Source organism: Cervus canadensis, chromosome 32, assembly GCF_019320065.1.
Source record: "Cervus canadensis isolate Bull #8, Minnesota chromosome 32, ASM1932006v1, whole genome shotgun sequence".
In the NCBI taxonomy this organism is placed as follows: Eukaryota; Metazoa; Chordata; class Mammalia; order Artiodactyla; family Cervidae; genus Cervus; species Cervus canadensis.
In genome coordinates, this window is record NC_057417.1 from 27,466,746 (window position 1) to 27,482,632 (window position 15,887).

General features: G+C 46.6%; 1 protein-coding gene across 3 annotated transcripts in view; it reads right to left on the reverse strand.

Annotated features, from left to right (window-relative positions):
• Window positions 1-4,057: 4,057 nt before the first annotated feature.
• HIP1 (huntingtin interacting protein 1) overlaps window positions 4,058-15,887 on the reverse strand; it is a 135,313-nt gene continuing 123,483 nt past the window's right edge. For all 3 annotated transcript variants that reach the window (XM_043454757.1, XM_043454756.1, XM_043454758.1), the window contains exons 25-32: window positions 15,424-15,517; window positions 12,939-13,039; window positions 12,549-12,654; window positions 11,207-11,330; window positions 10,688-10,749; window positions 8,622-8,730; window positions 7,802-7,881; window positions 4,058-7,457 (exon numbers count right to left, since the gene is read on the reverse strand). In XM_043454757.1, coding sequence (XP_043310692.1) covers window positions 7,829-7,881; window positions 8,622-8,730; window positions 10,688-10,749; window positions 11,207-11,330; window positions 12,549-12,654; window positions 12,939-13,039; window positions 15,424-15,517 — 649 coding nt within the window. In that variant the 3' untranslated portion in view covers window positions 4,058-7,457; window positions 7,802-7,828. The remainder of the gene's footprint in view (window positions 7,458-7,801; window positions 7,882-8,621; window positions 8,731-10,687; window positions 10,750-11,206; window positions 11,331-12,548; window positions 12,655-12,938; window positions 13,040-15,423; window positions 15,518-15,887) is intronic.

Genomic DNA, 15,887 nt, shown 5'->3' on the forward strand with positions numbered 1-15,887 from the left:
ATGAGGATGGTGTGAGAGGGGCAGAATTCAGACAGGTGGAAGATTTAGGAGATTACTGAGGTCATGAAGCTATGAGGACGATGAGGCATTATATTACACCCTGCTTAAGATTCCCAGCATAACGTCCCACATCGTTCAAATGGCATTCAAGGACTTCTATATTTGGGCTCTAACTTGGTCACTCTCAGCTGGTAAGGGCTTCTGTTTTTCCTCAAACTCTCATTCACTGCTGTTAGCTTTGCCTGGCGTATCCTTCCCCTGCCAACTTTTCCTTATCTTTTGGTTTTAGCCTAAAAGTCATTTCTACATGGAAGCTTCCTCTGACCTCCTTGAATGTATTAGCTCCCTTTCAATGTCCTTTACACGCACCCTTTGGTCATGCATCACATTTGTTCAGTGTCAGGAGGATGACTTGTCCCTGGCACTGTATTCCTTGTGCCTTAAATGAGGTAGACATGGAATCAGAATTCGTGGGAAGAATAAATTAATCTGCACCTTAAGGAAGTTGCTTCTCAGTTCAGTTCAGTCACTCAGTTGTGTCCGACTCTTTGAGACCCCATGGACTGCAGCACACCAGGCTTCCCTGTCCATCACCAACTTCTAGAGCTTGCTCAAACTCATGTCCATCGAGTTGGTGATGCCATCCAACCCTCTCACCCTCTGTCATCCTGTTCTCCTGCCTTCAGTCTTTCCCAGCATCAGGGTCTCTGATTTCTGCCATATTTCAGTCTCTACCTGCTCTGACTTCTTTTGAGCCTTGAAACATGCTTACATCTTATTTCTTAAAAGCTTTCTCTTGATGCCATTATTTCCTAAAATTATTGCCTGTTTTTCTCTTTGGAGACTGCTAGGTTTCTGGAGATAATGTTTCAGCCCTTCCACATTTTCTCTTCTAATGTATGTGTCTGTCTTCCCGTGTTTGGAAGATTCTTGAAGAAGGGACTATCTCTTACTTTTCCCTCTCCTGTAGTCTCTTGTGTACAATAAGAACACAGCATTGTTTGTTGGTTCTAGAGGATGTATCTGTTGTAATAATTTTCATTTTAAACAATGTAGGAGGGATCTCCCTGGTTGTCCAATGGTTAGGACTCCACACGTTCACTGAAGAGCACCCAAGTTCACTCTCTGGTCAGGAAACTAAATCCTGAAAGACGCCTGGCATGGCTAATATATATATATATGATATAATAAATATAATGTATTATATCCTATATTAACATATAATATAATATATAATTATATAATATTTAATGTAATATTATAAATATTATATATGTAACATGTTATATTATTATATATATTATATAATATACGTTATTATATAATATATATCAATTATATAATTATATAAATATAATATATAAATTAGATGTAATTATAAATTATATAATATATATTATATATAACATACATATAAATTATATATTATATACATTATATAAATTATATAATTATTTATTATATAGATATGTATCATATATATTCCATATTCCATATTATATATTACATACATTGTATATTATATATATAATATATAATATGGGAAAACCAAGCTTTGACTATATATTAATATATATAATATATATTACATATTATATTAGTATATAATATGTAATATTATATATGTAATATATTAATATGTGATATATATTAATATATAATTATTATAGAGGATAACTATCCTCTATAATAATATATTTTATATATAGTCAAAGTTATGTTTTTTCCTGTAGTCATGTATGAGATGTGAGTGAAAGTCGCTCAGTCATGTCTGACTCTTTGCAACCCCATAGACTATATAGTCCATGGAATTCTCCAGGCCAGAATAGTGGACTGGGTATTCCTTCCCTTCTCCAGGGGATCTTCCCAACCTAGGGATCGACCCCAGGTCTCCCACATTGCAGGCAGATTCTTTACCAGCTGAGCCACAAGGGAAGCCCAAGAATACTGGAGCAAATAGCCTATCCCTTCTCCAGCGGAGCTTCCTGATCCAGCAATTGAACCGGGGCCTCCTGCATTGCAGGTGGATTCTTTACCAACTGAGCTATCAGAGTTGGACCATAAAGAAGGCTGAGCACAGAAGAATTGATGCTTTGAACTGTGGTCTTGAGAGTTTCTTGGACTGCAAGGAGATCAAACCAGTTAATCCTAAAGGAAATCAACCCTGAATAGTCATTGGAAGGACTGATGCTGAAGCTAAAGCGCCAATACTTTGGCCACCTGATGCAAAGAACTGACTCATTAGAAAAGACCCTGATGCTGGGAAAGATGGAAGGCAGGAGGAGAAGAGGACGACAGAGGACAAGATGGTTGGCTTGCATCACCAATTCAATGAAGATGAGTTTGAGCAAGCTCCAGGAGTTGGTGAAGGACAGGGAAGCCTGGCATGCTGCAGTCCACGGGGTTGCAAAGAATCGGACATGACTGACTGAACAATAGCCTGTAAGCTCCAGTAGCATGGACATCTATTTTTGCTTTCCATGGTGTTCCCGGTGCCTGGTAGAGTAGATCCTTGAAAAGGGAACAATGAATATGTGAAAGTAACTTTAGATGACAGGGAACAGAAAGGCTTCATTAAGCATTTCAGAGCATGTGCAACGAATGGATACATAAAATGTAAGAGTGTGGTGTAAAAAGAGTTCATTCACTCCATAATGTTTAAACTTACATTGGGTAATGTGTTAGAGGCCATGGTGAGCAAGATTAAGCCTCACTGGCTTTATTTTTTAATTTTTGGCCACACCGTGTGGCCGCCAGCATGCGAATGCTGCAAAAATGCGGCCAAAACCATGAAACCAAATGGATTCATAGGCAAGGGTGCCTCTGTATTTACCCAGATCATCTTCCACCCTGTGCACGTGTACCACTTTCCTCCTGTTATCCTGATTCTTTGCCCTCCTGTCCCATGGACAGAGGAGCCCAGCAGGCTACAGTCCATGGAGTCGCCAAGAGTTGGACACGACAGATTGACTAAACACAAAAACCACTTGCTTCCTTCTCTCTGTTCTTGATGAATCATTTTGGGCAGTTCTCCTCCTTGCCAACCCCAGGTCCTCCCCACCTTCCTCCCCCCCCTGGTAGGTCCCCTTGGCTTAACACGCTGGCAGCATTAAGTTACAGACAGGAAAGTCATCATGCAGCCAGTCCCATTCTGTCAGCTCCCTCTATAAATCCCCTGGTAGCTGTGACTGGCTTGCTCTCAATCCCCTTATGACTCGCAGCTCTGGTCCTGAGCAGAATTCATCCCATGCAATTTTAAGATGGCAGATGATTTTCATGGTTTTAGGATGGACAGGGGTTTCCTAGGTGGTGCTAGTGGTAAAGAATTTGCCTGCCAGTGCAGGAGATGAGTATTGAGTTTGATCCCTGGGTTGGGAAGATGCCCTGGAGTAGGAAGTGGTACTCCACCCTAGTATTCTTACCTGGCAAATTCCATGGGCAGAAGAGCCTGAACATACCTATCCTAGGATGAAGAAGAAAATATCCATAGCTTGAGACCCTGGATTTCAGGCAGAGACCTGGTCTTCCAAATAAATCCCAATACTATATTGCACACTTGATGCTCTCTGACCATTCCAAGAAAAAGAGATCATGCAGAGGATGGAAAAGTTCTACAGGGTGTGAATTAATGTTTCTTTTCTCTAAAGTAGCAAAGGAAGACTTCCCTGGTGATCCAATGGTTAAGAATCTGCCTGTCAATGCAGGGGACACAGGTTTGATCCTTGGTCTGGGAAGATTCCACATACTCTGGGGCAACAAAGCCAGTGTGCTGTAACTACTAAAGCCCATGTACTCTAGAGCCTGTGCTCTGCAACCAGAAGCCATTGCATTGAGAAGCCTGAGCACTGCAATTAGAGAAAAGCCCCTGCTCGCTGTAACTGGAGAAAGCCCACGGGCAGCAATAAAGACCCAGCACAGCCAATAAATAAATAAAGGAGCATAGGAAATGTGATAGTTGCACGCTTCAGCGAACCTTGGGATATGAATGGAGGCTTTTCATTGGAATTCCAGATCTCAAAACCAGTTTGGCTGGTCAGTTATCATCAATACTCTCCACTGCCAGGTTGAAGTATTTATTGAAAAATTGAAAACACAGATGCAATGTATTATACAAAGAAAAGTCTTAATACCCATAATAAAAGTACTGCTGGAAGGAAACAAAGCCAGTGGCTACCTGCCCTGGGAAGGTAGGCACTCAGTGAAAAATGAAATTCATTGGTAGGAACTAGTCTAATGGAAAATTAGGGGAAAAGGTTAAAAACAGAAGAAAAAAACAAACCCAACCCCACCCCTGCAAACCTAAACGTGACAGAGTTTGTTGCAAGTTTGAGACAAGTGCGTTATCACCAAGATTTCTCCGAACCCTCCTCGGTCTGTCCCCATGAGTAGTAATCAGCTTAATTTAGGGCCTTCAAACCTGAGGTAGTTGAGGGTCACCTGAAAGACATGTCTAGAAATCACCTACTCTCAGAATCGGACCCAACGATGTTTGACCAATTGTTTCATGTTGCTTTGGCTCCTGGGGTAGGAGACTGAGTCACCAGTCTGGGTTGTTGACCCCGTGTTTGGTCTGGACCTGGGAGACGTGAGCAGCAGACAGCTGGCCCGGTTTGCTGAGTTGGTGGCTGGCAGGCCCGAGGTGGTGGTTTTCTTTGCGACAGGCAGTGTGGTCTCTGGAGGACCGAGGATGGCAGAGAGAGGCAAAGCCGGTCTAGGTGGAAGGCCAATGCCAGGACCGAAGGCTTTCATCGGCGGGAAGGATTTCCAGAGACGTGGAAAGGTGGCAGAAGGTAGCAAGAACTTCACCACTCATTAAAGACCAAGGTAAGTGGAGCCAGGAGACCCCTCTAGACTAAGGAGCTGGCCAAGAAGCTGGCACCAGCCAGGTGTGAGCTCAGAACCAGCTCCTTAGCAAGAGGCAGAAACAAATCAACCGGACTGAATGACACGTGCTTGTGACCCCCCACGGTACCTGGTGTAAAGCCTGTTGTCCGCCTTGGCAGCTCAGACACTTCCAAGAGAGGGTGCTCTGGGCAGTGGTTCTTCCAGCCACTGGGTTAGGGATCCCGTGGGCAGCAGAATTAGCAAACAATCTAAACTCCATGCTCAGGAGTTTAACCCCACAAAAGCAGGTCTTTTGATTTTTTCTTTTCCTTATCAGGTACACTCATACCCTAACTCTAGAGATGAGACACTGTGTTATACAATTAAGGTAATGGATACGGCTCTATTTCATTAGCGCTAAGCTATTTCCTTGTTGTTGTCCTGCCTTGCTGTGACCCATTTACACTGACCCATGAGACTCCAGTCACGAATGATACTGACTAAAAGGCTGTGAGGTCCATTTTTAGCCCTAGGATGTGATTAATGGTTTAATCAAGGTGTTTCACACCCAGAATAACACGCTCATTTTTAGAACAGCCAAGGTACGACATTTTGATTTCAGCTGGAGAACGGGCTAGCTTCTAAGTCAAGTGATTATGAAAGTAATTATACCAATTCTGACATGTATTTCTTCATGGGAGACAGAACTAGCCTGTGTTCCAGTTTAAGTACTTCCATAATTGTTTTATTACTCTGGAAAAACTCGTGCAAGTTTTAAAAATTACTGTGGCTTCTTTTTAGAGGGAGGGTCATTTAGAGAAGCCTAACTTGGCTCAATACACTAGATTTTCTCCTCCTCGGTAATTTGGAGCACAATCATCTGAATGGCTGGGATGCTGGAAGCAAGGACCAGCCACCTTTGGAAATGCTGACCCACACTGAGAACACACCAATCGGCTTAACTGGTACAGCGGGGCCAAGGATGCTACGTACACATCATTCCATCTGAGCCTTGGATGGAAAAATATCCATAGCCGAGCACAAAGCAGCAGTCAACGTTAAGACCGGTCAGTTTCTACAGCTGCTGCCTCTTTAGCCCAGTTTGGAGAGCACACATCTGAGTCTCATAATCTGAGCTAATGGGAGGCAGCTCTTCGGGTGCCCGACTGAGAAAATGCAGAGAGGGAGAGTTGGCGATGGGCAGGGGGTAGGAAGGAGGGAGAGTGGATTCACAGTGATCAAACAGGGGTCTCACAACCTGTCACGTAGCTGCACTTAGCTACGGTCCTTGGGGACAGGTCCTGGGACGTGCTTGTTGGCTACTATCTATGAGCTGCTACAGATAAATGAAGGAAGACATCGTCTGTCCAAGATGGGAAGGTCACTTAAACGCCGGGGTCCATCTGGAGGTGAAGAAGTGCTGGCAGGCTGCCCATCTCCAGGACACCGTTCACGCGCCTCCTTCTTCTAATTCATCCTCCTCCTTCATTCCGTCCGCAAGGCAGCAAGGGCCCGGGACGTGTGGTTGGAAGGAGTCGGAGCCAGGGGTCCCCCCGCCTTCTGGTTTTCCCTGACCCAGATTCTCTGAGAACTTTCTTGCTTCGAGATTCAAACTGTTAACACACCAGATCTTGACCTTGTTTCTGCCTCTTGAAGAGAGAAGTCCCAGGGCAGCGATGCACGCCTTGCCATAGTCACAGCTGAAATCTCAGCTGCTGCCAGCATTTTCTTTGTAGGTTGCGGTTGCTGCTGCTGCTAATGGAGGTTAGTCATAAATATTCAAGGTACCAAACCAAGCCCAGGGTTCTTTCCTGTTGGGAGCAAGGTGGCCTGATCTTCTGGGTCTATTGATTAGGTAGAACATGGAACTATCTCCTTGAGATTCAAGAGGATGCCAAGGCAGAAAGGGATTGGAAACCCCTCACATGTTCCCCCTTAGGGCCCTGCCTGTGTCTGAAGGGAGGTGCCAACTCAAGGGACCATGGAACATTCCTTTGGGGGCAGGGGGCAGGAAGTGTGGCAACTCTCACTGGCTGGGTTCAAGCATGGGGTAAAGGTTTTTCAGCCCAGTCACGGGGAGTTTCTAAGATGGGTGGGACTCCTGAAGACCTGGGCTGTGTGCATCCTTCCTCTCCCTCTCTCTGTCATCCCCTTCCCTTGTGAAGGTGGGCAGAGGCTTTCGGCTGGGCTCCAGCTTTAGAAGGCAAGGCACTCGCTCTCCTTCCGCTTGACCCCGGGGAGTGGCCTCGGTGGACCCACACTCATTCAGCAGGACACTCGGCTCGGGGGCTGGCGGGGAGCACCACGGCGAAGCCTGGTCAGCACCGTCGCTGTGAGCTGCTGTGGTTAGGGGGCCCGCGATAGCCCAGGGCTTCAGGAGCGATCCCCTGAGAGAGTTGGCTATGTGAGTAGAACTTGGGGAGAAAAAAGAAAAAAATACAACCCAGCCAACCACCATAAGAAGCAGTGGGAATCCATGGAACTGCCAAAAGAAGGGACACAGCCTTGGCATTCTCTGCCAGGACACTTCTGCTTTGCTTCCGACTCTGCGCAGACTCAGGGTCGGGTCCCGGTTTGGAATCCATCAGCCCTCCGGTGCTCACAAGTTTGTGCAAATGATGAAACGGAAAAGACTGAAAGGAAGACAGAAGAGAAAAGGCATAAGATCTTTCCTCTCCAGCTCAGCAGCGCCCCCACCTCCCACCAACAAAGACATCAGATGTTTGGGGGTAAAGCAGGACTTTCCAGTAAGAAGGTCCCCTCTGTTGGGGTGGCCCTAGTCCCCCCTCCTCTGGGGGAGGGGCTGTGACAGAACCCAGATCACGGGCTGGAACACAGAGGGTGTCCCTGTGGAAGGAATCTTTGGAAGGCCTAGGTGGGCCTGGGGTGGACCCCCAGGGTCTGCCCGTGACTGGGGGCAGAACGCGCGCGCGCGCACACACACACACACACGCATCGATGGGCAGCAAGGATTTACACTCTGACATGTGGGGCATCGGTGTGACTATTCTTTTTCGGTTTTCGCTTCTTGCAGTGTAGATGGTGGTGCTTCGGTTCCTAAAAGACAAGTTACTTCCATTTCACAGTGTTTCATACACGCATGCATTCATCTAAACAACAACCACGGGTGCCAAGTTGGGCTCTGAAATACATGTGATCGTAACTGCATCTCCCGGGTCACGTGTCCAGGGAGGCATCTCTGGTGGGTTCCCAGAGCCAGCGAGCCCAACAAGAATCACCATCTTGGTTGTGATCAAGTTGGCCTCTTTGGCCGTACAGAAAAGCAGTCTGCCCAGATTCTGGGTGACCGGGAGTTCCCGGGCTGGTGGGCCAAACCTTCCTCCACTCTACCCTGTTTCTGGCTCCTGACCCCTTTCGATTTCTCTCCACGGCTGGCTCTCTCACTGGTTCTAGGCAGCCGGAAGCTCGGAACTCACTAACCCTGTCTGCTGGGTCTTCACCAATCACTATTCATCCATTCACTACTCAACTGCATGCTGGCCCAAAACAAAACTCCTGGGGGAGAAAACCAGGTTAACTAAGTCTGAAAGGAAATAGTGGTGACTGAGTGACCACCAGTCAACGTTTAGGTTTTAAAAGGTGACTACAAAAGCTTTCTGTCCACCACAGTCTACCCCAGTTTGGGGCTCTCAGGCCATTCAACACTAGAGAGAAGGGAGGCTCTGAGAGTGCAGGGAGGAGGGAGAAGTTCCTGGTTCAGCTTTCCTGGAGGGGAAAGACCCTCATCACAGCCTCCCCCCACCCCCACGGGCTGTGCGGTCCCCCGCCAGGCTCACCTTCCTCCCAGCCCTCGGCAACCCCAGCCAGCTCGTAGTGCTTTTTCCGAAGCTCTCCCAGTTTCTGACGCTCCTTCTGCAGTTCATTTTCCAGCTCCAGCACCCTAACCTGTGGGGAAAGTTGGCCTTTTCTTTGAGCAGGGATCTGAGAATGGTCTCACGTCGACTAATCCCTTTCCTCTGTGGTCTGGGACTTCTTCTCTGTTATGCCTGCTGTTTCCATAGCTCAACCAGTCCTCAATTTCACCCTTGTTTCTGCTCTGATTTCTCCACCCTCTGGTTCATCCATCTATCCCACAGTCTTTCTCACTGGGATCCTCTGTTGAAAATGAATGATGCTTTATGACCAATGCTTAAATGAGAGAAGAGCTTATCTCATATTCCTCTGATAAATCACTAACTAAAAACATACTGAATGTGTGTGAAAGTTGCTCAGTCATGTCTGACTCTTTGCGACCCCATGAACTGTAGCCTGCCACACTCCTCTGTCTGTGGAATTTTCCGGGCACGATTACTGGAGTGGGTTGCCATTTCCTCCTCCAGGGGATCTTCCCGGCCGAGGGCTTGAACCTACGACTCCAGGTCTCCTGCATTGCAGGCAGATTCTTTACTGCTGAGCCACCCTTGGCTATTAAAAAAAAAATCTTGCCATTTGCAACAAACGGATGGATCTAGAAGGTCTTATAAGTGATATAAGTCGGCTAGAGAAAGAAAAACACTGTATAATCTCTCCTATATGAGGAATCTAAAAAACAAAACAACATGAAAAGAGACTCACAGATACAGAGAACAGTAGTTCCAAGAATGAAGGGGGGGCAGAAATAAGTGACGGTATTAAGAGGTACAAACCCCCAGTCGTAAAATAAGTCATAGGGATGCAATATAGAGCATAAAGAATATGGTCACTATTATTGTAATAACTTGTATGGAGACACATGGTTACTAGACTTATGTTGATCATTTCAGGGTAACATGCAAACATCAAACCACTATGTATACACCTGAAACTAACATAGTATTGTTCATCAGCTCTATCTCAATACATAACAACAGAAAGAAATGGGAAAAAAAAAAGGACAACTCTAATGTTAAGTCTATCTGTATGATGTATTCTAATCCAGTTACAACCCGTCTTTCAATCCCAGTTCCCTATAAGTCCAGGAAGAAACCAAATACAACAGTTCTGGTCTCCTTGCGATGCTGGTGTAACTTAGGGTTATTACTGTGCAGGAAAAGGTATAATCTCACTAAAGGAAGGGTTGGTTCTTGGTTATTCCCTCTCATTAACTTTAGGAAAATTTTTTTTAATTGGAGTATAATTGTTTTATAATGTTTATTAGTTTCTGCTGTACAATGAAGTGAATCAGGTGTGTGTGTGTGTGTGTGTGTGTGTGTGTGTGTGTGTGTGTGTGTGTGTGTGTGTGTGTGTGTGTGTGTGTGTGTGTGTGTGTGTGTGTGTGTGTGTGTGTGTGTGTGTGTGTGTGTGTGTGTGTGTGTCCCCCTCTGCTTGGACCTCCTCCCTACCCCCAATCCTACTCCGATAGGTCATCACAGAGCCCTGAGCTGAGCTCCCTATGCTATATAGCAGCTTCCCACTAGCTATTAAATTTACACATGGTAGTGTATATATATGGGCTTCCCTGGGGGCTCAGCAGTAAGGAACTCGCCTGCCAACGCAGGAGATACGGGTTCAATCCCTGGGTCAGGAAGCTCCCCAGAGAAGTAAATGGCAATCCACTCCAGTATTCCTGCCTGGAGAAACCCATCGACCGAGGAGCCTGGTGGGCTACAGTCCATGGAGTCGCAAAGAGTCGGACACAACTTAGCAACTAAACAACAAGCGTGTATATGTCAATGCTACACGCCTAAAATTCTGATCTTTCCTAATCACCTATCTCCACCTCCACTGTTTTCTTCCAGCATCATTTATGTTCATTCTTGGGGTGATATGTATAGCTGTATTCATTTCTCCCACGAGTCTCTCTCTGACTTCTCCCCATGGAAATAATATTTGGGGTCAGTGTCACAGGCAATAGTCTGATTCAACTTACTGATGGAGTTCCTACCTGGGAATCCATCTCCTGCCGTTTGATCTGGGTCAGTGTAATGCTTGAGAAGTCCATGCTGTCTGCAAGAATGGAAAAAGGAGGGTCTTGCTGAATGATACTCCAGTTGACACTTACTTGAGAAGTGGCTGATGCCAGTGTTCTGCTGAAATGCTTGGTTTGTCATTTACCAACAGATGCATGGATGTAAGGAAGGAAGGAAGACAGGGAAACCAGGATCAGAGCCGCACCCCCGCTCCCCTAACAGACAATCGTGCCTGGGGGCGGGGGGGTGGTCATTTCTCTGAATTCAGAGGAATGACTCAATGGAAAAACTAGCTAACGCCTGTCCATATAGTGCTATAAATAGCATGCCCATGGGGTGTCTCAACTTACAAGAAAATAAGTTGGAATGTACAAAGACGAAAAAGAAAAACGAGAGAGAATTTGGAAGCTGGCCTGTGGGAAATTGGGATGGTGGAGAAGAATGTATCCACCCACACATGATGGAGAAGAAAAGCTCGGCTTCTGAGAGCCTACCTGTGTCCTCGATCTGTGATTTGCCGGAAATGGTTGAGGCCACAACCTCGGCGGTGGCCTGGTTTACAGCCCGAGAGGCCTGCAGCAGCTGGGCCAGGTTTGGGCTGTTCTTATCAGCTTTCACCTGCCAGGACCAAGCAGACTTAGGGTCATGCAACAGTCAACTGATGGCTCTTGACAATTATATGCGCTCTGCCGTAGCCACCCGTGAACTTCTCAAAAATCACTCCCTATGGGGGCACACTGGCATCACTCTCTAGTATCAAAAATCATTTCTGGCTTATTTGCCTGGTGGCCTTGAACTCTAACTTAACCAGTTTTTGAAAAATTTATGTTTAATTGGAGGATAATTACAATATTGCGATGCTTTCTGCCATACATCAACATGAATCAGCCATACGTATACACATGGCTATATACCTTAAAACCTCCCTCCCCCCTCTCTTAAACCCCCCTCCCATCTCTCCCCTCATCCCACCTCTCTAGGTTGTCACAGAGCACTGGCTTTGGGTTCCCTGTGTCATATAGCAAATTCCTACTGGCTATCTACATGTAGCAATGTATGTGTCTCAGTGGTATTCTCTCAAATCATCCCACCTTCTCTCTCCCCTCTATTTTGATAAAGCGTTCCAGTTGTGAAAACCAATTTGGGACAATAAACAAGTAGAGTAAAAGAACACTCGCTGGGGAACTATACAACCCATGGAAGGATGGTGACGAGCTTCGTGTTGGGATTAGTTGGGGCAATGGTTTGAACCTGGAGCCTTTTGAAGACAGGCAGACATTGGTTGTGGAACCTCAGAGCCAAGCCAGGGAACCAGCTAACTGGGCTGGCATTGTCCTTATTTGAGTGCTCCTTGAATGCATGATTGCTCAGGGGTAGGCATGGCTGAACCCTTAAAGGCCATTTGCAATAATAGTGAGGAAACCAAGAGGAGTGCATGCGCAGAGCGGGGTAGAGGGGCTCCCTGCTGAACGAAGGCTTTTAGGAGACCCCTGGAGGCAGAATTTTAATTTGAGACTCAACCTACCTGGATGCTGGATAAACCATCTGTTCTTGGGGCCAGCACCACAGTTTGGGTTTCTAACCTACCCAGACCTTACAGTGTCCTGGGGCAGCTGTTTCCAACCTTTTTGGCACCAGGGACCGGTTTCGTGGTAGACAATTTTTCCATGGACCAGGGTGGGGGCTAGGGGGGTGGTGGTTTCAGGGATGTTTCAAGCACATCATGTTTATTGTGCACTTTTTTATTATTACATCAGCTCCACCTCAGATCATCAAGAATTCGATCCGGACGCTGGGGACCCCTCTCCCTCGTGGGGAGCCCATCACAGATCCTACCTTGGAGGCGGCTACAAGCTGGGCGGTGCTAGCAGCAATTTCACGTGAACACACCATGAGCTCCTCGAATTTCCCTCGGCCTTGTACCACCATATCAGCTGCGTCTCTTTGAGAGTCAGGAGACCAGACGGGTTATGAAACTGTCATCTGTAACCCCTCTGTTCTCACCGAGACTACTTCCATCACCTTGGCAGACCGGGAACCCAGCCTGCCTGCCCCACTCCTGTGATGCCCCAGGAGACCCAGACTCCTTTCTAAACTTTCAGTTCTATTAATGTCCTTATCAGCAATCCATTTCTAGGGGCCAGATTTTTCCCCTGAGTTGGTCCCTGGGGTGGATCACTGGAATGGGGGTGAAGGTGAGGAGCCCTGGATTGGACAGATACTTACACCAGGACAGTGGCTCCCCAGCCCACAGCTTTGGCGGCTGAGATAAGTCCTTCTGTCCATCGAGAATTCTTGGCATAAAACTCTTTAGGGGATGCTGTACCCTGGGGAAGAGAAAAATAATAATAGTGACCTTTTATTGTGTGCCCACTACCTGCCAGGTACTTTTTATATGTATTATCCCATGCAGTCTTCACAGTAACTCTGAGGGGGTGAACATTATTATTCCCATTTTACAGATGAGAAAGAGAAGATTCAGAGAGGCAAAAATACTTTCACTTAGTATACGCAGAAAATAAACAGAAACAAATCCTAGGCTTTTCTGACTCCAAAGCTGATAGCATTTCCATTATATCCCAATATCTCTATCTTATATATATAAGAAAATATATACTGGGACTTCCCTTGTGGTCCAGTGGTTAAGACTTCGCCTTCCAATGCACGGCGTGCAGGTTCAAACCCTGCTCGGGGAGCTAAGACCCCACATGCCTTGTGGCCAGAAAACCAAAACTTAAAACGAAAGCAATATTGTAACAAATTCAATAAAGACTTCGTAAGCAGTCCACATTTAAAAAAACAAAAAAAACAAACTATTCACATACAAATAACTTATTTCAGGGGAGTCTAGTTGCTCTTCGTGATTTGCCAGAAGAGGACAGTGAGTACACAGTCAGTGATTAAAAAAAAAAAATTTCTGGGGCTTCCCTGGTGGTCCAGTGGCTAAGATTCCACGCTCCCAGTGCAAGGAGCCCAGGTTCAATCCCCAGTCGGAGAACTAGATCCCATATGCCGCAACTAAGACCCAGTGCAGCCAAGTGAATAGATATTATAAACAAAATTATTTATGAGGGATTGGAGGAGTGGGAATTCGAGGAAGGCAGTCAGAGGTACTAGGGACGTAATGTACAACATGATAAATATAGTGAACATATAGCAATGTATTATGTATGAAAGCTACTAAGCGTAAATCAGAGCTTCCCTGGTAGCTCAGATGGTAAAGAATCTGCCTGCAATACAGGAGACCTGGGTTTGATCCCGGGACTGGGACGATCCGCTGAAGACCCCCTGAATACTGGCAACCCATTCCTGTATTCATGCCTGGAGAATCCAACAGACAGAGGAGCATGGCATGCTACAGTCCATGGGGTGGCAAAGAGTCGCACATGACTGAGCGACCAACACTTTCACTTTACTTTCAAGAACAGATCCTAACAATTCTCATCACAAGGAAAAAAAAAGCTTTTCTCAGCTTCTCTCATTTTGCATCTATAAGAGACGATGGCTGTTCACTAAACTTCCTGTGATAATCACTTCATGTGTGTAAGTCAAACAATTACTCTGTACACAGCATCATACATCAATCATATCGGAATAAAACTGAAAGAAAAAAAAATTCCTACTTGGAATTCCTGTTGGAATACCCAACAGCCTGAGAATCTACAGGTACTCCTAGATCAGTCCCTTGTTCTCTTTTAGGGGCAGAAAACTATGGTGCTAGCAGTAAAGAATCTGCCTGCCAAACCAGGAGACACAGGAGACCTGGGTTTGATCCCTGGGTTGGGAAGATCCCCTTGAGTAGGAAATGGCAACCCACTCCAGTATTCTTGCCTGGAAAATCCCATGGACAGAGGAGCCTGGCAGGCTACACAGTCCATGGGGCCGTAAAGAGTCAAACACAGCTGAGCACGCACACACACAAAATCAGCTCTCAGACTGATAAAAAGCACTACCAAACCAGATGTGGCTTTGTTCCTTATACGACTGTTTTCAGGCTCATAACCCACTCCCTGGACCACCGTCTCCTGAGCAGCAGCTGCCCACAGGGATATGAGAAAGGAAAAGAGAGGGTGATGATGCCAGCAAAGGAATGAGAAACTTGAAGTGACGCTGTCAACAAGTGATGGAGGGAGAGTCTGTCTGAATCACCCAAGTAAACTGCTGTTAGCAAGACAGGGCAGGGACCTCCCTGGTGGCGTCCAGTAGGACTCCGAGCTTCCACTGCAGGGGGCTGCAGGTTCGATCTCTGGTCAGGGAACTAAATCCCATTTGCCATGCTGCACAGCCAAAAAAAAAAAAAGAAGAAGAGAGAGGGGCACGGCAGAGCCTATAATGGAAAGTTGGCACCAGGCTGGTGCTTCTGACTTGCCCAGTTTCTAAAGTCCTCACTTCCTCCTCTGGGGGCTCGGACGTGCAACGCACACTGTTTTTCCCCAGCAGGTTCCAGTGACATCGGCTGGAGTGAATGAGCCTGCCGCCGGAGGCTCTGGCTCACTGCCCTCAGGGGACCTGGCTGTGCCCCAGCTTCTTTCCATGGCATCTGCTGACGTCCATGGGAGTGGCAGCTATACCCTCAGCTGAACGCACATGGCTGGACACACACAAGATCTAGCTGAGGGTGTAGGGAGTAGACTCAGGCTCTCAGCGAGCTGGGATTCAGTGACCAGTGTAACCAACGTCTGCTCTGCCCAGGGCCCTCACCCATGCCTACCCGGCCACTCTCCACTATCTCTCTCTGCAGCTCCTTCGAGGCCACGACCAGGATCTGAATGGCCTGCATTAGGCTGGTACAGGAACCAAGGATTCTGCAAAAGAGCAAGAACAACAACAACAAAGTCAAGGGTGCAAAACAGAGATCCACGACAATGCCGAAGCCTGTTCTCGCTTTCCTGCCTAAACAGAGGCAAACCTGGGATGGGAAAGAAGGCAGAGAATATTCTGGAGGTGAAGCCCTGAAGGAAAGGTGGGTGAGAGAGGACACTGGGAAGGGGATCGTCTCCATAAGGAACAGAACAGTGGTGACTCTTGGGGTTCCTTTCCCCTGCAATACAACAGCTGTGTCATGGTATTACTAATAATACTGATACTGGGGCTTCCCTGGTGGTCCAGTGGTTGAGACTCCGCACTTTCAATGCTGGGGACGCAGGTTTGATCCCTGGTCCAGGAACTAGGATC